We start from the raw sequence: 23,157 nt of genomic DNA, 5'->3' as shown, positions 1-23,157 counted from the left end.
GATCTCACGCTTTACTTCTGAGAGGGAACGCTCCTCACGATGGTTTTTTCATTGGCCTAATTAGCCTGGTGCCTTTTAGTGTATTCAAGGGGAGATATTCTAATCGGCTCGTGTCGCGGGTCGAGGGCAAATTGTCGCGGGTCGCGGGTAAATTGTCGCGGGTCCGAAATAACAGTTACAATAACAATAGCTATAAAAATATTTCAAAAAATATATTTCTTATTTTCAATAGCTTGGAAATAGGCGGATTATAAATTTTAGTTTATGCGCCTCCTTTTCTCCTTACCTGTGCAGGGTACCTTACAGGCACCGCGCAGTGGGTTTTTGAGTGGGGGGCTTGACTGCGAAAATTGATTTGAAGTCCTCTGAAATGGCTGGAAATGAATCTAAGAGTTATCAAACGTAATAAGTATTTTAACAGCTGACACTTAATTGTCTCCGCGCCAATGTCAGGTTTGTTGTAAAATCCGAAAAAATCTTCATGGGCTGCTAAGAGTCTGTCACGCTCCTTGTTTCTGATATCTATGTATTCGTCAGATGATAGAAAAGCAACCACCACGAATATCTGAGACTAAATCGCGAATGACATAATTTGCTATAATGTCAATTATCTCATTTTGAATCTCTTGAAAAGTGGGGACAAAAGCCCCCCCAGCCCCTCCCCTTCGCGTTGCCTGCCTTGTACCTTGTACATGCGTCACTCTGTTACTCTGCGACAGATTCCATTGATACCTTTCAGTGTCGAAGAGTTTCATTTTTAGAACTCTGTTCCCTCGTCTTTTTAAGCTGAATACAGTTGTCCTGCTATTTCGTGGTATCGGTCAGTCTAATTTTACGGTGATAACCTGAGTTAAGGAAATTTTTCGGACCCGCGACAATTCACCCGCGACCTGCGACACGCACCGATTAGAATATCACCTCTCTGAAGCTGAGCACAGCTCAGAGAAGTCGAATTTTTCGGGCGTCGACCGCCGGAAAACCCAATGTAAAAAACTTTTCCTCTTCGGGGGCGCGCATTCGTGCTCTCGGAAAGACCGCACAGCCTACGGGACTAGTGGGAAAAAAAAATCTTATACGACAGATTTAAAAGTGAGAGTTCTACCTTAATTCTGCCTCGTTTGAGGTTCTGGTCGTAGTACTAGAAAAGACTGGGACTGAGTAGTAACGCGATAGCGTGATGTCCTGTAACCTCGACCTTTCTTTCGTTCACGTGATTTCCTATTCTTCAGGTCACTTGGACTCGACTCAGCAAAAAAAGCTTTATTTCACCAGTTCCAACAACGAAACATCGCCATGAACCCTCAGCTGTTGAAGTTTTTGGTGATTCTCGCCCTGTTTTCGCAAGCCAGAGGATTTTGCGGTGAGGAAAGGGATTTCTCAACCGATTTAATGAGTTTACATAATAGCGCTAGTGTGATTTAGCTAGTAGAGTCAGTAGACGATACACAACGCGAAAAAGTGTTGTCTGAAAAGCATTCATTTCGAGAGCAATCCACACTTACTTTCCATTCACCTATTTTGTCATTGAAAGAATGTATTTCGTTTACAAGTTCGCCCTTAATTCTCGATTGCCTAATAAGCTGGATATCTGGAGGTCCTGGAGTAGTTATTTTCCAACTCTGCGTGAGCTCTTGCTGGGTTCTATCATCACCTTACTCATTTTATCTGAGCACGCTCGTCCCGGAAAAAAAGATGATATAGGGAACATTTATTGTTCATACGTATGACGACAAAGTCGAAATCTAAACAACATAGCTTAAAGCAAAATTATTTTCTACAACAATAACTATATATAAACGTTTTAGAGTTTTTTGTTTCATTTGTGTCTTTGTGCACTGTGTGTGGTGTTCATTTTCCTGAAGATGGTTTTCCTTTACATTTGTAAGGCCGGAAGTGCGCTATTTGTTCCAGTTCATATCTTCACCCGCGGGCCTTCGGGGCTACTCGAGTTTCAAATAAGCAAGTTTACTATTAGATTACTTTCATATCAAGTGAATTTAGCTTTTCCAGTGATAACCACTTTCTAGAAAAAAAATGCGAGGGAAAGAAACTAGTGATTTGCCTTTCATTTACTCCCAGAGTGGTCCGAATAGAAAACACAGATTCACAATAGAGATGTTCAGATCGTTTGTTTTTTTTACGGTCACCTTTCAACGCTGTCTATTTTATATTTCTTATTCCAAACGAAAATATTAGTCGAGACGAATTCGGTATGCTTGAAATGGTAGTTTTCATCTTATATAATATCAAATAAGGAAGCGCATGTGAAACTTCAAGACGCAAAACAAAGTCAGTAGCATTTCGCCTCGAATTGTTTTTTCTTTGGGCTTTTTTATGTTCAATGCGTAAATGTTAAGATATATTTACGAAATAAACGACACAATAGGCTGACAGTGATTACTTGAAACCCGCATGTACCATCATTCTATAGAAACACCGAAAAATTATATTTCGGACGTTCATTTCATTAAAAAAAAAAATTTCACGGAGTTGTACACAGTCGTGAAAGGCAAGGAAAACTCGAGACAACAGCTGTAGAAACATGTTTTTCCAGAACTTGCTAGTCATCTCAAAAGTTCCACTAGTGTTTACATAAGTGCATGAAAACACGAAATATCCGATTTTCATTTTTTTATTGCTGGAACAAACAAGATTATACAGGCATAATCGCAATTACGTGAAATTGCGAAACTAATATTTTTGACGTTTTCTTGTATGGACGAAATGGCAATCTTTATATCTTTGTTGAAACATTCTTGGAGAGTTTGGAGAACACAAAAAGCTGTAGAAACACAACCCGTCCCAGAGTTCCACCGGTGTTTTCGTAGCTCCCTGGAAACAAGAAAACCGTTAAGTATTTCTTTGAAATTATAAACTAAAATCATGCACTGCAATTGTTTAGAAAACAATTTACAATAACTGCTGAAGACAAGGGTATTATTTCGAGCGTTAATCAGAAAGAAAACCGAAAACTTCTTTCTGTGTTCCACCAACCAGACAGTACTAGACGATTTTGAAGTTTTGGAGAACTTAAACAAATGATAAAATGCTCGTCTGCGACTGGTGTTTTCACAGCTTTTCGTGGTTTTCACAGCTTTTCACACCTTTTTCGTGGTCTAGTTGTGATAAAAATTACTATTACTAGGGTACTGAAGCTATTAGGGGTGTTATAATGGATCACACGAGTAGGAGATTTTGATCTCAAATTGAAAAAGTCTGCCCGACTTTTTCAAATTCTGCTTAAGTTACATGTTGCTCTTCTTTTAACAGTTCACTTATACCCTGTTCCAGCAACAACAACCGTTATTAACCAATTACAAATGCCTTCATAAAACGAAATAAATATTCTTGTTCCCACAAGTATTTTTGAGCGCGTTTAGTACTTATCAATCATAATTTCAGCACTGTTTCAACCAAAAATGCTGAATAAGCCGTGTGATTGCGCTCCTTTGAACTCTCTTGCACTTGGGCTAGGGCCATCATTAAAACAAAAGAAAACGGTTTATAACCGTTATCTGCCTTGGAATCAACTTCTCTGTTGGGTTGTCACGCGAAAGCTATCGTTGCGTGACAAAAAACGTGCGTTGGGTGACAGTCCAATTGATCGTTACCCCGAAAAGTCAAATCGTAAACGTTGTTTTATACGATCAATTATTGTACATTTTTAGTTTTAATTTTTAGAATATGCTAGGGCCATGGATTACCTGTAAAATAGCGGATTAACTAAGCGTAACTCCACGTTAAATACAGTATCGTATCTTATCGTATCGTGTCGCTGCAAGCTTATATAGCAAGTGAAGTACTGTGTGTGTAACTCATTGCATAAACTTGAATTTTTTTTTTTAGGTCCAAGAAGTCTTCAGACTAGCCTTACACGTTCAGCTGTCAGAGGTGCAGAATGGCTAAAAAACCAGCGAGATGAAAATGGTACTTACGGGGAGGGGCACGTGAGTGCTTTTGCATTCCACTCCCTGAGGCTTATCGGTCTCTCCGTGGAGACTGGAGCCGAGCACCTCAACGCTGAGATCATCAACGCGAACATCAGTTCCCTGTCCGGGGGTAGGGTCGCGCTCTATATTCTCGGCGCCTTGGCCTCTTGTCAAGACCCGAAAAACTTCTACGATTTCGATTTGGTTAGCAGTTTGAAGACCAAACTGAACAAATATCCTGAAGTGGGCTTTAATCACCCCTTTCAGTACAGCTTGGCTGTCCTGGCTCTCTGTAGCAGTAGGCATAACCTCGGAAGGATAAAGTTCGGTTACGTGGACAAAATCCTACACAGTATACCAGCGCAGTTACCTTCAGTTATCGCCAGCGGAGACACGCTCGCTTTGCAAATTATGGCGCTGACTTGTATCAAGAAGTCAATCAAAAGGAAAGGATCAGAGGCGATTCTGCAGAAGATTAAAGATGGCATTAACATAACGAGTTCTGGGCTTGTCAATCGTCAGTTGAACGACAGTACATTTGGAGAAAACGAGGTCACTGCGGCTCTGGCTTCGCAGGTGAAAAAAAGATCACTTTCGTTCCCCTCTCTTCCCTTCCCCCACCTTCTAGGCCTTCATAATTTTGGCTCGTCACGCCATCTATCTCCTGCGTGACGGACCAGAGAATATCCTGGACCTTGTTTTTGCCTTGTTATTTTAGGCACTCAGTCAATGTTCGCTCGCGTCGACGAACCGCGAACTCCCAGGATAGCCGTGGGATTACAAGCTAGAGGACGTTGGAGTATAATACGGAAATTAATTTTCATGCTTCGATTTGCAACCCTTGCATAAAGGCTGATTTTCCCTTGAAATTTGCGGCGGTGTTTTAAAGGGCGTTTTATGTTTTGTTTTGTTCCCCCTTGGTTGTAGGCTTTGAAATATACCCTTAATAATTTATCGCTTGTTTGAGATTTGTTTTCTGTTTCTTAATATCGAGGCTCTCTTAGCGGCCGGAGTGAAGAAAACCAAGTGTACCCAGACTATGCGCTGGCTCAAGTCTCGTCAAAATCCTGATGGATCATTCATTAACCTGATGAGCACGATCTACGTGACACCAGCCTTGATCGGAGCGCTTCCGTACGACTTGCGAGATATACGCTGCCCCAAGAATACTACAGGTATAGTAAACCACAATGTACACTGCTTGCGGTCTGTTTCTCCCTTGAAAACTAGAAGAGATTGAGACGAGAGAAGGGTGTTTCTCGTCTCACGCCCAACACCTCTCTCTGTCCCATCTCCCTTCTCTCCGTCCAGCGTTTGCGCTCGCCGTCGTGTCGGACCTACTGAAAAGATCGGCTGACCACTCCCTAGCCACACCCACAGGGATGGCTTCCTCACAGGGAAGGCTGCGGACTGCTGTCGTCCGATTTTTGTTCAACTGTCTATGGCAAATTCAGGAAATCTTAATCATCGTCAAATTGAACTTCTAAGCGCAAGGATTCCATTTCTGTTTGGGTTTGAGCGTATTGCAATCCATTTCATCGCCAGCTACCCTCACTAATTCATGTTATATGACACGTGACCTGATCATTTGAAGTCAAATTGGCGTCAAAACGATTTATTATCTTCCCACTAACTTTCACCGTCAATATTAATTGTTACTTTTTTGAAGCTTGCTTTGTATTTAAAATGGCTTCCACCACTTATTACTCGTATTTTTTTGCAGATGTTGACGAAGAAAACGGGGTAAGACTTAAACATAACAATTTAATACTTACACATCAAAGATTAACATTTAATCTTTATTTTCACTTTCACCTTAAATTACAAGTAACAGTAAATAGATCCATATATGGTGTGAATTGAGTGGAGTGCAAAAAAAGCATGGCTAATAATATGAATCCCACAATCAATGCAAAACTTAAAGGTGACTCCAAAAAGCTTACTTTTGTTATCTGCACCTAAGTTTTTCCACTCACCAAAGTTTCAGCCTCCAAAGTGCCTGCTATCCTGAAGAAATTCGTCTCGAAAGAAGCTCAAAATTCGACTGTACTTAGCAGCCAGGCCGTGTATATGTGGACGTCATTCCGTCCAACTCGAAGTTGGCGGAAAGCAGAAAACCTGCAACCGACTTGGCATGACCTTAAAAAAAACAACGGAGTAATGGAAGGATTAATGGAACTGTTCTCTTTTCGCGCTCCAACCTTGTTTCCGGTCACCCTAGTCTCCTTCTCAGCCGTTATTAGTCACGTAACGCTTCTCTCCATTAGTGGTGAAGCGTTGCGTGACTACCTTAATAGACTACAGTCACGTAAGGTTTTTTTCGCGTGACTAAGTTGTTACATCTTTTGTTCCGACAAGATAAGACGCAGCCAGAAAATTATCGTTCCCAGTTTCATTATGCATCTGCGTTCAACTTCAATAATGGTTTCTGATCATGCGAAAAAACGATTAACCGCTGTTACTAGCTAGTGCGACTAATGCAGGCTCATTGCTTCTTCGTGCTAGGCGAAAGGAACGCTCCTCGGGGAATGAGATTGCAGAAGACCCGACCAATCGAAAGACTGCCATGATATAATGGCTCATAACCCACGATGTCTAAGCCAATGAAAACCCTTGAATTGCATTATTCAGTGATCCAGTTTTTCAATAACACGAAATTCAAAACAGCGCAAACTGGGTCTTGTAAACTATTCTATCATTACTTTTACAGATGATAGAAGTTTGCGTTGAGCTGCAATTCAATGTCAGTTACCACTCCAATGGGGAAAGCCCCCCTCCTGAAGCGTGTGTGATAGTCGTGGAAGGAACAAACGCCCACGACATCCTGGTAGAGGGATCGAATCAACATCCGTGCTACAAGTTCACCACGAAGGACACCTCCTATGGCCGTATGATCGAGTCTATTTGCGATATTCATAAAAGACCCAACGAAATGTTCTACTGGTTGATTTACATTGATGGCCAGTCAGCTCAAGTTGGCATTGATGATCTCAAGCCAGGGCAAGGATCCAAATTGGATTTTCAATACCAAAAAGTGAATTGGGGCTAGTGAGGTCTTGGCAAAATTACAAAGAAATTTTCGCCCTCTCAAGTTTTAGTGAGCCAATGACTTGTTTAGTAATAGTTTAAATGCAATTTTGTTGTAAACGCGGCAGTCTTAAGCGTTTTGCAAACAGAACCACTTGATTTAAACGCGAACTTAAGGATCTAGGAATACAGTTTTTGGGAGTTTGAACAGAATCGGGAATTTTTTAAAGGGGATTTGTTCATTGGGAATCAGTCAGCTAGTGTGAAAATTTGGATCTGTACCGGATACGACTAAAAACTCAATAAAGGTGTTAAAACAGAGGGCAGGTTTATAAACGTATTCTTAAGGGAAAAACAGACAAACAAATAATAAAGCAAACCAACAAACAAACAACACAAAAACAAACAAACACACAACAAACAAGTAAACAGAGAAAGCAATACTTTTGAGCATTGGAGAATGAGAAATCTCGAAAAAAGTCACTTTCAATTATTTATTGAATATTTACACTTAAACATAATAACTAAATGCACGAAAACTCGCATAGTTTTAGCGAGTCCGATACAAATTTAGTCTTGTTTAGAGTCCTGCTTAATTTATAAATTAATCCCTTCTTGAGAAATATTGGATAACTCTAGTGAGAACCGTACAAAATGCGTTTCAGTTTGAAAGTTCCTTTCCAATTAATAATCCTCGCACATCTTGCTTTGCACTCGTTTTTTGCTTGACGACTGCGTCACAGTGGATTGCGTGATGAGCAAAACGGTTGGGTGACAAGGCATCACTGTTTGTCCGCCTGTTGTTTCCCTGGAGTTCGTGTAGCCATTACATAGTCACCCTAGTAAGATGAAGTTAAAAATTCTCTACCCGCTTAATCCATTGAAAGTAATTCTATTCAAAGGCTGTCCTCCTCGGAACAAACTAGGAAGAAAGTAGGGAAACGTGGAATTAGTATGTTATACCAGCGCCCGTTCCACCATCTTTCTTCAATCCCTGCATTCAAATTAGGACGAGTAACGCTGTCGTCGTTCCGCAGTCACGCCAGACGTACCAAAGTCGTTCCATAGTCGTACTAAAATCTAGTCACACCACATCGTTGGTAATCGTATCACATCGTACGTGGTCGCATCATGGTCGTACCACATCGTTCGTAATCGTATCACATCGTACGTACTTCAATACCGGTGCAGTGCTCTAACAATACTGAGCTTTTAAGCAACACTGGCAGCCGCGATTGACTACCCGAATCCGCAAGAAAGTTGCGTTCTTTACGCCATATAATAAATCTTGTAATTATTAACCAAGTTTGTTCGGTCAAGATGGCTGAATATTTGCCTCGTCACTTAGTGTTTTCTACATGTTTGCGGACCTCGACGTCGCGATCCACAACGACGCAAAAATAATAAATAAATAATAAACTTGGCTAATATCAGGCCACCTCGACTACACGCTTGGTCAATAACTCATACATAACATCTATAACGATTGGTCAAAGTAGAACAGCATAGTGTACCCACCCTCGCATGTGCTCCTCTTGCTCTCATGTGATCTGCTTCGTGTCTTAGCATTTGATTATACGCTTCTTTCTCTCGCCTGAAACGAAAGAGCAGAGGCAGTTTTAAAAATTGTTAGCTTCTACATATTTATACTTAAAACAATGACAGCCGGTCTTTTCTCTTCAGGTCTGACGAGTGTCCGCGAGTGCATAAGGGCGGTATGGACGAAAAGGGGTTTTGGGCGAGCGGGCCCATGTCTCGTCCCATTCCCCTTTAGGCTAAAACGTCTGGCCTCCCTGCCCCTGCCGAATTTCGAGAGAAAAACTGACTGACAGCAGTCTAGCATTGGACTAGAAATTTTAATCGCAACTATGTTATGAATTGAAGTTCATCCTCGATGCACAACAGCCTTACCTCTCCCGTTCTAGCTCTTCTCTCTCAATTTGCCGCATTTCGTTTGCCTTTTCTCTCCGTGAAGTTATCTGTTGAATGAGGTATAAATTCAAATAACCAATAACTCAAGTTTTCATATTATCTGAAACCCTTTTTCGTTATGTCGTTCTCCTACACACAGACCAACGACGTTTACTCTACATTCAAGTCTTTCTATCTGTCTGCCTGTCTGTCTAACAGTCAGTCAGTCAGTCAGTCACTCAGTCAGTCAGAGAGTCAGTCAGTCAGTCAGTCAGTCAGAAAGTCAGTCAGTCATCAGTCAGTCAGTCAGTCATCAGTCAATCAGTTAGTCAGTCAGTCAGTCAGTCAGTCAGAGAGTCAGTCAGTCAGTCAGACAGACAGTCAGTCAGTCAGTCAGTCACTCATCAGTCAGTCAGTCAGTCAGTCAGATAGGCAAAGAAAAGGTTAATGACAAAAGGGGGCAAGGCAGTTACAGTCATTCTTACCTGTGCTTGAATCTCTTCTTCTCTTTCTCTCCGTTGCCTCTCCTCCTCCACTTTCTCTCTTGCCGTCATCCGCTGAACTTCTTCTAGTTCTCTGAGTAGTTCCTCTCGACTCTCAATTGATTCCTGTTGTCGGCGTTTATTTTCCTCCATTTTATCATCCAGCTGTTTCTTGCGAACATCCAGCACCTGACAAAGTTAACTAAAATGTCAGGCTCTATGGTCCAAAATAATCCTGTTAAGGTGGCTGGCAACAGTTTCCAGCACTTTCCAAGACTTAGATTTTGATGGGTCATTATAACCAGTCTATCAGTTGATGCTACAATCATGGCATCAAAAACTGCTCAATCATTCAGCTAAGGCTAAAATTAAAAGTGTTTTTAACAGGTTGCACTGTTGCTATGGTAACCTGTGAGGCCACAAAGATTACCATTATTGGCTCACCAATGGCTGGACATTTAATGATACCAATATTGTAAAAGTGACTGTGAAAGCAGTGACGGTGTATGCAAAAGCATTCCTTACTTCAGCCATGAGCCTTTCTCTCGCCAATCTTTCTCGTTCCCATTCTGCTTCTCTCTTCGTCCACATTCGAGATGCTTCATCTCTGCAAATGATAAGTTTAAACAACACATTTAAAAACTTCAGGCTGGTGAGCGAGTGCCGTCAACAAATGCGATAACTATTCTCCGACAACAAGGTCTATCTTCGAACAAAGGAATTATTCCCTTAAATTTGAAAATTTCTATTTTGAGAGAGGATAAATCGGTGACGAGCAAAAAGACAGTCCCAAGCAGGAAGCAAATGTTTTACAACTTTTACCTGTAAAGCATGTCCAACTCTGCTTCCCTTTGTTGTTCTAACTTAAGCTGTTGAGCGACCACCTTTGAAAAAAAGGAAAATTTCATTTAACTTCTGATCCACAAGGATGAAAAACATTTAGACACGTAGTGCATATTTTTGAAAATAAATTTTCACCTGTCTCATGTACTCTGCATCAGCTCGTGCTTTCTCTCGTCTTGAAGTCTCAAGTATTTTATCTTCATCTTTCTGTTGATAATATTAAAGGGGTAGAAATAATTAGATAATACATTTTCCGCTGGTGTTTTAGCGTCACATTCCTCACTGGATTTTCTGTGTTAGGTGTCGGAGGACGCTTGTTGCGACCCACCCATGCTTTGCTGTACCTGTTTTGCGGATATTTTAGTGGTAAATAATTTACGTTCGTTTTTTGAACGTAGTGAATTAGAACGTCAAAGCTCTTTCCAGTGGATAGTCTAAAAAGAAAAAAATGCTACAGATTGTGATTCAAAACAGTCCATTTAGGAGAAGCTCAAAAGTACAGCCATTCCTTGCAACACTGGTTCAGATAAACATTCAAAATTTCTCTAAACTGACTACTGTGTTTGCAACCTAGCAATACAAGCATGTGCGTAAATGCTCAGTTCAGAAATCAGACGACAGTAAGGTACAAAATGAACGCTTGATAGACATACAACAGAATTACCTTCTTAGCCAATGCTTCTAAAATCTTCAAATCAAGTTCCTAATTGAAAGAAATAAAAACTATTACATTGTGATGTTAAACAAATTTATGACTGTGTGCAACAATGTTACATGTACCTTGCCTATAAGTGACGTGATTTGCTGGTTTGAATTGTTTTACATTACCAGAATTTAACTTTATTTTTGGTAATTACGAGCTCCGAACTTCAAATTGACAGAATAAGTCTTCTATTTTCCGCAAATTCGCGGCTAAATGAAAAATGAGCCACGATAATTTCCGACCGTCATAAATAACACTTTAAGACAAATTGATATAAACTTGAAAAATGTCGGACCGATGCTTTCAAGTTTTCCTAAATGTTTTGGCTTTTCTGTGTTTCTTTTGAGTTCTTCTACAACTCAGAATGTTACATATCGTACTAATGACCAGTTGGTCAGTGCAAAAATTGCATAAAATTGTATGACCTAGTGTAACCTATGGACAGATCATAGTATAGTTATAGGACCAGTATCATGCACGCATTGCGGACCTATGAACACAGGCATTTTACAGTCACTCCTTACCAATGCCTCTTGTATCTCTTTACTCTTTCTTTTCATCTGAGCCTTGTGTTGACGGATCAAGACACGCCTGAAACGTTTACATGAGCATGTGTCATTGTGCACCTTTGGAGTTTTGGCCTGGTTTGTTTAGTTGCAAGCAGCACGAAAAACAGCGAGAAAGAAATCAGGGACAGGCTGGGGAAAAGTCAACTTTGTTTTACAAAGTTTAACATGTTTCATGGTTGCCACAGACATCCTTTTCAAAATTCCCTGACTTTTCCCTGATAAAAATAAGATTTCTCCGACAAAAGAAATGCAAAATGTCAGGTCTAGTAGTGGCTTCTTCTTCCAATGGTTCATTAGGAGTGATAATTTTCAACACATTTTCCTTCTTCATTGAGGAAAAATATCATTGAGATCACAGTGACCCCAAATGTTTCTTCCTGCCTTCAATGGTATTAAATCAGCCGTATCAAATCATTTTAATTTTACATGACTTTTCTTCAAAACATCAATTTTCCCTGACTGTAAATAAAATTCCCTGGCCTTTCCCCGACCTTGAGAATTTTTTTTCCTGATCATTTCCTGACCTGCAGCAACCCTGGGTTTACTTTCAGTCCTAAAGAAAGCAGTTTCCCTCAAATCCAAGGGAAAAACCCCATGAGGGAGTCACCTAAAATTCCAGCCCAAAAACCGATGAAGGAGTTGTAATTCTCAAATATTTTTCTTCTTGGGGATGGACAGTGTCTTAGTCAGAGTAAATTATTTGTTAGTTGTATTCAGCTGAGTGAAGTTTGATAATAAATCATAAAAACATTGACACAGCTCTAGACAGACTGCAGCAGACCTAGGATTTATGGAGAAGGGGTCTGGAGAATCATAAGTACTTAAGTATACACTGTATGACATAATCCCTTTTGTACTGTCTTACCCAAATTCCCGTTTTCTCCTCGCTTCATCTAGCAGTCTTCGGTCCTCCTCCTAAATCAAAGCATGCATGAAGGTTGTAATATGTCAAACATGAAAGACTGTGTTTGACGACATTTCCAAACAATGTGAAGGGAGTTGAAAATATGATGCGAGCGGAATACTTTTGACAAACTTTGAGGTGTTTGGAAAATTATGTGGTTAAACACTGTCTTGAGTGTTTCTTCTCAATTGAAACTAAAACTAAGGAGAAAATTGAGAAATAAAATCGTAAAAATCTATGCTAATTAAGATCAGATATCCAAACAACATCAAGGGCATGATTTTCTTTGTTTAAACTTGATGAATTTGAGAAGTACAAGGACAAACTAGGGCGAGATCTGTCTCATGAATCCAAAACATTTGTTTGTCCAAAACAGGATTACAGCATTTCAAGAGCGAGGTAGACTGCAAGTTAACGGTACCATATCACTGTCACTTCAAAGTGAATACAGTGTGCTCTGACAGAAAAAAATTACAATAAAAAACTCACTGCTTGTTCAAGCTTCCTTTGTTCTTTAAGCAAATCTTCTTGTTCTTGTTTCAACATAAGAGCCTGCCAATAAACACATCATTCAATAACAACACTTGAGATAAATAAAACATGATTTCATTAGCAAAACAATGTGGTTGACTGTAGGCCCGATTTTGGCCGCTTTCTCAGGTCTGGCCGCATTCCTCCATGAGACTAGATTGACTGCGGCTACTTGGGCATTTGTTGAAGGAGCTGCAGTATCTTGATTTGTTGAGTATTTCTTGTAGCCTGTTTCAAGTGTTCGGCTAGTTGGGGAGGAAGAGAAAAATTATTGCACCACACCCCTCTTCGATTGTTCTCTTGCCGCTTTTCAAGTTGCTCTCAGCTAACCGCACACCTACATTGTGTAGAATATGCTATGTTTTGTGTGATATTTATACCTAATCATACCTTCTTGGTACGTTTAAGTGGCATATATTAGACGAGTTTGGTCGAGCCATCATTCGTATTTTGGTATGACTTAGTTGAGCCAAAATACCTATGGTAAGACCAAATGAGCCTCATATGCCACTGAAGCATACTATAAAGGTATGATTAGGTATTTACCGTACCCAAATTTGGCCAAGTGACCATAATATTGAAGCCACATCAGGTCAGTGACTTGATATCGCAGGATATCAGAACAGTAGACATGGTTTCTGATTGGCTAATTGTAAATTTGGGTATGGTAAAAAAAGTTATCATGAAGTTTAAATTGAGAGACACCACAAATGAAAGTTTACTGGGGTAAAGGAAAATATTCTAAGGTAGTAAGAAATTATATAAATACATGGAAGACCGATTATCAAGACTGGGGATGAATCAGACGCATTAGACACACCACGACGTGTGAAACTTCTACCATGACAGTCAGACCAGTTTGATACAATGATATAGAGTAAACTGAAGTACCTTAAGTTAACTATCTAATCAGGTCATTTTCTTACAAAACAGGTGGACATTTATTATTATTATCATTATCATTATCATTCCTATTTTAATTTACAAACAATTTACAACATGCAATAAATATCTACTTACTTAACAATATATATATTTTTTGCTAACCTAATTACTTCACAACTTCACATAAATCTATGGGTTAGTAAACATAAAAAAAAGAGAAGACAAGAAAAGTAAAGCAAAAAAGACGAAAAATAACAAAGTTACAAAAGAAATCAGTCAGACATGGACACGCTGTATGTAGCACAGATTTTATTTATCCATTAGGATTTCCTTTACCTCCTTTAGAGCAAAACGAGAATGAGTTCTGTATCTCAGTGGTATCACAACATTAATACCTGCCCAACATTTTGTACCCTTGTAAAGAAAATGCACCATACCTCTTCTTCTCTCATTTTCAGTTCTTCCATTTGTTGTTTCAGATCCTCAGCAAGGTTTTCTTGCTCCCTGGTAAAACAGAATTACAGTTAATAATAACCTAGAATTCCACTGAAGTACGTTTATTTAATGTGATATCATGCACATTTGGTTTCAGTTGCAGATTACAAATTAGAAAGAGATCAAATGATGACAAAGTTTTTTTAGGTTTAAAAAAGGTTCCATCTATCAGATGATCACTAAATAAAATTTATTCACCAAATAATCAATCACATTTTTTTATCTGCTGCAACCATTGCCACAAAAGAAACTGAAAAGAAATTTAGTCATTTCATCAGATGCCTAAGAACAACAGTTGTCCAATTTCTAGTCAGAGTAATTCACATTTTTGACAAGTATAAATTTATGTGGCTATGAAATTCATAACTTGTTAAAAGCATGAGATTGCTTTATTTTGGACCTTAAGTTTGAAAAACCGATTTTCCCCCAAAACTGTTTTTCGGAAAACAAAGAGAATGGTATTGGATTATACTAAAAACATACCTCTTCTTTGCTTCTTCTTTAGCTTTTTCTTTTTCAAGTGCCAGCAGTCTTTCTCTTTCCATGGCAGCATCCAATCTGTTAAAAAGAAAAACAAACATGGTTAAAGGAGCTATGCCACGGTTTGCGCATCTTGAACAGTTTAGCCTAAACTTTTCAAGTTTGCAGTTGTAATCTGTGTTAATTGTCTCCGTCTTCCATCCATTTGGTGGTTTTTTATCTTAGTAGACTACTATTTTCAGATTTCCTTCAATTAAAAGATTATTTTGCACAGGGCCAAACTACCGTGGCTGCTCAGCTCCTTTAACAGTAATCTGTTACTCACTATCATCAACTTACCCAACAATTTTGCTGAGGTTCTACACAGACAAAATCAAGACAGGTCATTGATTTATTGGTAGCCAAATTTGTGTCATTACCAATCGATACAACAAATCATAATATGATATATTATAATTCCAAATGGCCTATTGTTAAGAACATACCTTCTGTCTTCTTGTCGTGCTGATTTCAGGTTCTAAGATTAAAGAAAAGAACCATTTCTAATCACTAACTGGAACAAAGTAATTCCATGATTCCTCACAGTAACTCCTTTTTTTCCACGCAACAACCAATTCCCACAGTTCTAATCAAATATAAAATCTGCTTAAGGAACCCAAAAAATACAGAACACTCTTAAAAGGCCCCATTGAATTTAGGATTACTATCTTTTATTCTATGGCTTGTGTAGTGGCTGATATAAAGCACGCTCTGATTGGCTAATTCTAGGGAATTATTTTACCATAATGACCACAGGCCAATTACATGTATGGGTCTCAATACCAAAGCAAAAAAGCCATATACATGTAATAAACAACTTCTTAACCTCAAACGTTGGGTCTCAAACATTGACTTTTCCATATTGACCTCACAATAGAGCAAGGTCACGGTTTGAGACCTTCCCACAAAGACCTCACTTGAGGTTCATAAGTAGCTAATATTAACAATCAATAATATGAGTCATCAATATCACTTTGTTATCGTTTAGTCTAAAGTATGACGAGGACTGCTGGTAATAAAATTAATTGAAGGACTTTTCAAGGAGAAAACCTAACGCTTTCAGGAATTTTCAAGGATATGGCAACCTTTCAAGGACTTTTCAAGGGCTGTGCAAGCCATGAATTTAACAACAGTTTAATTAATGATAATCACTTCACACAGGGTCTACCTCTTCTCTGTCAGAAACTTGATCAGCCCAGCTGTTCACTACATGTTCCCTCAGCTGGTCTGCTTCTATCTACAGTTGTTAAGATCAAAAGAGAAGCAACATGTTAAGAAACATGTAAAATGTAACAACTCCCATGTTCAACCAAAACATGCTAGCTAGCTTTCCAGTTGAATTGAAAACAATACACAAAACAGTTTTTCAAGTTATGTACATCTTTGATGTAAGGATTGCGACTACAAGTTAATTTCAAGCAAAGACGCAGCTTTTTTGTGTTTTTGTCTCTTTTTGTAGAACAGTACTGATCAACTTTTAATTAATGAGTAAAATTTAAATTTACCAAAGACTCAACCAACAAATTTAGTTTATATATCTTCCATACAAATAACTTTTTAGTAATTATCTCACTGACACTAAAAAAATTATAATAGTCAGATTTTTCATGTAAAGGTATGGGATATAATCATCATGACTGTCTATTAAATACATACACGTACAGTTTGCAATATTTATTAACAAAAATATTATGTCTCACTCTACAATCATTCAAAAGTGAAAGTCATGTGAAAGCGCTGATACAGTAGTATTCATTTGGTAAATGGATAACAGAAGAACAGGCCCCAGTTGTTTGAAGACCGGATAACGCCATCCACTGGATAAATCACTATCCAGTGGATAAGTGATAACAAAACAAACCATGCTATTCACCGGTTACTGATTTATCCAGTTTGAAAAACCAGGGCCAGGAATATTATCTAATGACTTGTATATTTCTGTAAATGTTCAACTTTCTGTTTTTTATGCTTTTCTTACCTCTCTAAGTTCTGGAGCATTTTGTTTCCAATGTTCATACATTTTTTGTTCGGCAATCTGTAGAGCAAGCGCAATGTACAAATTCCCAAGCTTAGTTCGTGATGATGTAATGCTAAATGCCCATTTAAACTAGGCAGGAATTTTGGCACGGCTCAGATAAAACTGCCATACCCAGGGCTTTCACTAAGGGCCCGGTACCGGGCAAATTGAACGGTTTTTAGGTAGAATTTGCCTGCCTGGTTTGATCATCTAGCCAAAAGTATTTCTTTTAAAGAAGTTCAGTTCAAATAATTTTGCCCGCCAGTGAAAGCCACTTGCCATCCTGCTGAAAGCATAAATGAAGACCCTGCACACCCATGTCTGTTTTCATCTGCATTCAGGCAATTATCTACATAGTATGAGCGCAGATAAAAGTTGACTACAGTAGCAATGTCAATATAATCTGAATTCCATGTACTGCACACCCACATACACAGCATGTCTGAAGTGCAAATCAAATATTGCATTTTAGTTCTGATCAGGCTATTTCCATGTATATTGAGTTCATGTGTTTAAAAATTGAGTATATGTATCTAGTCAGGAGATGACATAATAGATAAAAGTGCTGTTTTTTGTCACTGACTTGTATATTTTAGCAAGACGTTTCGGCTAACTCTCAAGCCTTCAACTGATGAAGGCTTAAGAGTTAGCCAAAACATCTTGCTAAAATATATAAGTCAGTGACAAAAAATGGCACTTTTATTGATTATACTGAGTTCATTATCAATACTAAATAAAGAAATGTGGTTTACATCATTATTGAGTTATAACAGGTGGCCCTGTAATTTCTTGAACCTTAAATTACTTCAGGAAATAGCAAACTTGTTAATGTTTTTAAAGTTGTCAAAAGTGGCTGGCTTTGTCTGATTCTTTAGATTAAAAAGATGGCAAAATCAGCCACCCACTTCAACAATAAAGCTGGTCTACTTCAAAACATTGGATGGCAGCCCCAGCAACGCTTTTAACTCTACAATACCCTCACCTACATTTACTGTTTCCTACTTAAGGTAAAGGTAAAGGTAAAATCTGTATATGAGCTAGGTGGCCCATCAAGCCAGCACTGATTATCAGTTTCAGTAGCATGAAGTAAGAGTAAGAGTATTTCTACTCCCCCCTGGATGGGATGCTAGTCCACAACAGGGTTACCCCCCCCCCCCTAGCAATAAATGTGCTGGTACCCATTTTTGCACCTGGGTGAAGTGGCAAATGACATGTAAGGTATAAACTTAAGACATTTACTTTTATTAATATCTCAAACATAATACATAGCTGTGATGTTGAATCAGTAGACTATACCTCCTTCCTTCTAGTCTCTTTGTCAGCTTTAAGCTCATCAGCTCTGGAAAACATGGTACATTTTGTAAATTCAGTTAAAAATAACTAAGTATGATTACTCAGGCCATGAAGTCTTTGTGAAACTTTTTAGATTTACGAGATGCTGCTAATCAAAGAAAAAAGACTAAACTTAACACAAGAGTGGACTCTATTTGGACAAAAGTGCTTAATTAGCTGACATTTTTCTTCACATTTTTTCAAGTGACTCCTTAACACCAAGGCTAGTAAATATCCGAGCTGAATGACTTAAATTTGTATTTGATAATGGCCACAAGATTATGCTGTTATAGCGTTTATTTTTCTTTCAAAATGTTTTTCCATATCGTCTTTAATAGGACAAACTGTCTTAAAATAACATAATCTTAGAACAGATTTTTCACTGCCTTCTGGATCTACAGCTGTAAGGTATAACAAGTGACCTGGCTTGGCTTCATTATCCAGAATCATAAAGCAGATCATGACTGTGTAAACTTCTATAACTGAATACAAAGTCATGGAGAACGGAACACAATAATTAAAGAGTATCCTTCATTCACAAACCTCTCTTTCATTTGTAGGAGTCTACCAGCTCCACCAAGCCTTTTTGCTTTAAGCTCTTCCTGAAAGTTACAGAAAATCTTGCTCTAGATGTTGAGAAAACAGTAATTGCAGTAATCTATTCGAATCAGATTTCTTACACCACAATTTTTTGAGGGATGTTGACAAAACCTGGATTGAACTGGGTCAGATTAGATTAAAAAAAAACCTTGTCCTGACTTTGGTCAGATTGACAAAAACTGAGCTGTCATCTGGGAGAGTGGAGGAAGGGTGGGGGGGAGGTTAAAAACTTCAACAACACAAGATAAGAGTTACTTCCTGAAAACCACATGTGAAATGTTTTGATTTAAAACGAAGTTAATTCCTTGAGAGCAAGTTCAAATCAAAGGAGAAGATGTCAAAAGCATTGATATTCTGGTAGCCAACACTCAACTTTTAGTTGCCTCAGACTCTGGACATTCCTCAGTTATGTGACTGTACAACTTCAGAGTTAATAAATAAATGCTGAATGAACTGATTCATGAACAACCAGTGGTTTAAATGACAGTTCAGATTAAAAAGTCTATTTTGCTAAAGCATGATACATCTACAACTGCAAATATAGAGATCTAAATAATATTATTATTAACTGGACATAATTATTTGAAGGAAATTTAGTTAGAATTAAACTTATTTAATAATAAATTGTAGATTTCCATGGATGTGATAAGTCAATATTGGGATCTGTTCGATGCTGATTAGTCAACTTTTGAAAAACATTAAAATATTGATTTCCTTGGATGGCATGCAATCTTCTCTGTTGAGATTTCCAAGAGTCGACCAATCAGTGTTCAGTGGTTCCTGGTGTTGACCAATCCCATCCATGGAAATTTCCAAATGTTTCTACATCTATACACGTAGGTTCCAGAGTCTGTTTATAACTTGTGGGTTGCCTGTGAAAAATTCAGGAAGTTCAACAATTCTAGAATTCTACTACAGTGTACAGGTACTTGAAACAATAATTATTGATTATTAATTGATTATTTCCTCTCAAATTTCCATGACATGAAATCTTGAGTTCATAATCCCTTGGTTAATAGTAATTTACTTCACTCAAGTTACCTCAAATTTCTTGGTTTCCTTGAGCAACATTTCAGAAAGTCTCTTTTTCCTATCTTCTAATCTCTTTTGCTTCTCATGCTTCATGTCTTCCTTGAACAAACCATCCAGAGCTTGCATACTGGTAAAACAACATTTGTGTGTTGTTGTTGTTGTTAAATTCTTATAAGATTAAATTTGGAAATACAGTTAACAATAAAGATTAGCGAAAAAACTGAGCAACGATGTTTCGGTGTCATCTTGGCACCATTTTCAAGTTAAAAAATATTTGTGCGAAAAGTAAACTAATTTATACCAATGGTAGAGGTGCGAAATTGAATAAATTAAGATTAAGATAGCTGTTCAATGTTCATGTTCATTCCAATGAGGTGTCAAACACTGGTAATGAGTTCAGTGTCTGTTCAAAGCCTAAACAAATACTTTTGCGCGAATGGAGTCTGACTGTGTGTTAAGGCTCGGTTTCTTCTTGCGAATCCACAACATTTCGTGGATCAAGCAATCGAACTTTCCCTGACATTTCTTTAGGATCTTAAAGTTGTTAGTCAGGTCACCAACTGTATCAACTCGGTGTTCATTTTGAAGGTGTTTTCCGATGGCGGTAAATCGGTGTTCCTCAATGCGCTTGTAAAGATGACGGCTAGTGTAACCGACGTATTCTGCATCACACAGATCACATATATAGTTATAAACAACACACTGTTGATTGATCAAAGGTGATTTTGGCTCTTGTACTTTGAGATCATCGCCAATTTTACGGCTTCTGAACACCGGCTGTAGTTTGTGATCAAGTTTATTACTCAAGTCCGAGAGATGTTTCTTTACTATGTCCGCTGATTTCTGGTCTTTAAAAGGCAGGACCATTTGCGCAAAAGTATTTGTTTAGGCTTTGAACAGACACTGAACTCATTACCAGTGTTTGACACCTCATTGGAATGAACATGAACATTGAACAGCTATCTTAATCTTAATTTATTCAATTTCGCACCTCTACCATTGGTATAAATTAGTTTACTTTTCGCACAAATATTTTTTAACTTGAAAATGGTGCCAGGATGACACCGAAACGTCGTTGCTCAGTTTTTTCGCTAATCTTTATTGTTAACTGTTGTTGTTGTTGTTGTTATTATTATTATTATTATTACTATTACTATTATTATTATTGTTATTAATTTGGTTAATTCTAAATACAGTAAGAGATATGAATTAAAAGTAGAGTTTTTTTTCTTTTTAGGCTTTAGTTCAAGTACGTGCTATAGGACAGAAGACAATATTTAATACTCTGTGTAGTGCCTCATGCAAAGTTGTATGATCTTACTGTTGCCCTCCCAAGAACCAATCAGAACTTACCTTTTGATTAACAGCTTTGCTAAGTTTTGTCAAGCACACAGTGCAAGTTTTGAGAGGAGTATGATGTTATTCTTGGGTCGTTGGCAATGTACTGTTATTAGTTCGTGAACAAATTAAAACCATTTTGGGCTCATCCATTCCTATATATTCTCTCTAATATTAGAGTTATGGTAGCAGTAATCACCTTGCCCAGAATTTGTCAAGATCTTGGCCAAATTTTGCAAAAATCAACTTGTTCATGATAACAGATCTTGTCAAGACCTCATTAAAAATGTGAAAAATGAAATGTAAAAGGAGATGTGGAAATGAAGTACAAGTAGATAAAGCACACATAAATAGATAAAGCAACTATAGGTTAAGTAAATTATCTGACCCACATGGGTCAAGTAACCTGGAGCCCATGACCTCCCAGATACCAATTAGGTGCTCTCTCATTAAATTACAGAGAGACTTATCATGAGCATTAACTCATTTACTACATGTGATTCACGTGCATGTGATTCACATGTGACCATCCAGTATACTGCTGGGATCAGTAGTCTCAAAAGTGTCCTATATTGTAGAGATAAATAATGATCACACCAAGATCAGCTTCCAGCAAGATGTCCCAAGATCAAACAAGATTCACGAGGAAGATAAACATTCTGTTGTCATGAGCATTTGACAATGAAAACATCCATGTCCCTGACAGGAATCTAACTCATGCCCTTCTACACACTTAGCAGGATGTTCTATGTTCTGTCTCCTGTTTACGTGTATTTTCAAACCCCATCTTAATTTCAGCACAAGTCATATTGAAGCATCAATATCCTGCCCCTGACCCTAACTACAGGGCCTCACTGAGTACTGAGCTACAGGGAGACTTGTAGTAAGCTAAGTCATTTACTAGGTTCAATGAAGATGAAATCATAAAAGATCTTGACAAGACTACAGATCCTTATTAAGCAGGGAAATGGTTTAGTTTATACATCAACTGTAACGCATCAGAATTCAAATCACTTCTCTACTCCAAATGCCAATAAATTTTCTATATAAAAAAGCAGATCCTTCTTGCTACAAAAAGAAATTCCGTAATTACCTGTAATAAGAAATAATAATTTGTAACGGTATGAAGTTGTAACCAAGGAGATTGGTTTATAAAGTTTACAAGCCATCTTTCAGATCTCTTGGTAAAAAGGAATATAAGAGGTTGGCGTGAAAAAGGTTTACGAACAATATGTTTAGATACGAACTTGCGTATAACAGTAGGATCAATGAGTATTACACCTTATGTAGCTTATTCCTTGTAGCTGTCGGCTCACCTCTCTTGGTATGACTCCCTTGATCCCCAAACCCTTTGCTTCGTAGTTTCCACATTAGATCTATCAAAATATCTTGCGTTCTTGTCCCACGCTTCCCTTCTTTCCGCTTCATATTGTGTTCTACGAACCATAAGCCCTTCGTTTCTGTTTTTGTAGTTTTTCAACCAGTACGGTTGTAATGTCGGAAGCGCCATTTTTGTTTTGTGTTCGTTTCACCAAAGAGTGGCAGTACTCTGCGCAAACTCAATATATGCTAATTATTTTAGTACGGTATAAAATTGTAAAGATTTTCGTTATAATTTCAACAGCCGAGATAGCTCAGTTGGGAGAGCGTCAGACTGAAGATCTGAAGGTCCCTGGTTCAAATCCGGAGAACTCGCATGAGTTCTGAATAATCCCGGGTCTCGGCAAAGATTTTCTTTTTCAATTGCATCTCAATTTTTCTTTCTTCAAATTGTCTCTTTTTTATAAATCAGTTCAAAAATTTGGAAATATATATTTTTCGTCCAAATTGCAAAATTTAACGCAAGCTCAAGATGCACAGGTATACCAGTTACAATTTGAATGGATTCCTCTGCTGCAAGAAAGAGTCCTTTGTAAGAAAAACGTTTTTCTTGCAAGTTCTTCTTGTAACTTGCTTGTCGCAATGTTGAACGCGTACTGTTACCACCTCATGGCCTTAGCCAAATTAAAACAACATGTTGCGCGAAGTACAAATTTTAAA

General features: G+C 38.1%; 2 protein-coding genes across 2 annotated transcripts; one reads left to right on the top strand and one right to left on the bottom strand.

The window, feature by feature from the left end:
• The first annotated feature begins 1,200 nt into the window (after window positions 1-1,200).
• On the top strand, window positions 1,201-7,346 carry LOC145462939 (transcobalamin-1-like). Its single transcript, XM_081446613.1, has 5 exons — window positions 1,201-1,360; window positions 3,847-4,505; window positions 4,924-5,104; window positions 5,653-5,672; window positions 6,640-7,346. The coding sequence occupies exons 1-5, from the start codon at window positions 1,294-1,296 to the stop codon at window positions 6,976-6,978; spliced, it is 1,266 nt and encodes a 421-aa protein (XP_081302739.1). The 5' UTR covers window positions 1,201-1,293; the 3' UTR covers window positions 6,979-7,346.
• A 90-nt stretch (window positions 7,347-7,436) lies between these two features.
• On the bottom strand, window positions 7,437-22,650 carry LOC145462938 (trichoplein keratin filament-binding protein-like). Its single transcript, XM_081446612.1, has 20 exons — window positions 22,434-22,650; window positions 19,789-19,906; window positions 18,691-18,749; window positions 18,112-18,154; window positions 16,777-16,833; window positions 15,967-16,035; window positions 15,245-15,276; window positions 14,763-14,837; window positions 14,222-14,288; window positions 12,858-12,920; window positions 12,330-12,379; window positions 11,420-11,486; window positions 10,857-10,895; window positions 10,328-10,399; window positions 10,172-10,233; window positions 9,875-9,956; window positions 9,353-9,538; window positions 8,868-8,935; window positions 8,475-8,550; window positions 7,437-7,878 (listed from the first exon to the last, which is right to left on the bottom strand). The coding sequence occupies exons 1-20, from the start codon at window positions 22,625-22,627 to the stop codon at window positions 7,849-7,851; spliced, it is 1,509 nt and encodes a 502-aa protein (XP_081302738.1). The 5' UTR covers window positions 22,628-22,650; the 3' UTR covers window positions 7,437-7,848.
• Window positions 22,651-23,157: the final 507 nt, after the last annotated feature.

The sequence above is a fragment of the Orbicella franksi genome, chromosome 12 (assembly GCF_964199315.1).
Source record: "Orbicella franksi chromosome 12, jaOrbFran1.1, whole genome shotgun sequence".
Lineage (NCBI taxonomy): Eukaryota > Metazoa > Cnidaria > Anthozoa > Scleractinia > Merulinidae > Orbicella > Orbicella franksi.
The sequence above is the reverse complement of the archived record's forward strand: the minus strand, read 5'-3'. Positions and strand labels throughout refer to the sequence as shown.

What these genes read in the sequence shown, in the direction of transcription:
- LOC145462938 (XM_081446612.1), bottom strand. Translation starts at nt 22,627, where the DNA reads ATGGCGCTTCCGACATTACAACCGTACTGGTTGAAAAACTACAAAAAC. An exon ending in AAGTTTCTGACAGAGAAGAG is followed by an intron (nt 15,277 to 15,966) that starts GTAGACCCTGTG and finishes CTTTAATCTTAG; the next exon opens with AACCTGAAATCAGCACGACA. An exon ending in AAAGAAGAAGCAAAGAAGAG is followed by an intron (nt 14,289 to 14,762) that starts GTATGTTTTTAG and finishes CTGTTTTACCAG; the next exon opens with GGAGCAAGAAAACCTTGCTG.
- LOC145462939 (XM_081446613.1), top strand. Translation starts at nt 1,294, where the DNA reads ATGAACCCTCAGCTGTTGAAGTTTTTGGTGATTCTCGCCCTGTTTTCG. An exon ending in CTGCCCCAAGAATACTACAG is followed by an intron (nt 5,105 to 5,652) that starts GTATAGTAAACC and finishes ATTTTTTTGCAG; the next exon opens with ATGTTGACGAAGAAAACGGG. An exon ending in ATGTTGACGAAGAAAACGGG is followed by an intron (nt 5,673 to 6,639) that starts GTAAGACTTAAA and finishes TTACTTTTACAG; the next exon opens with ATGATAGAAGTTTGCGTTGA.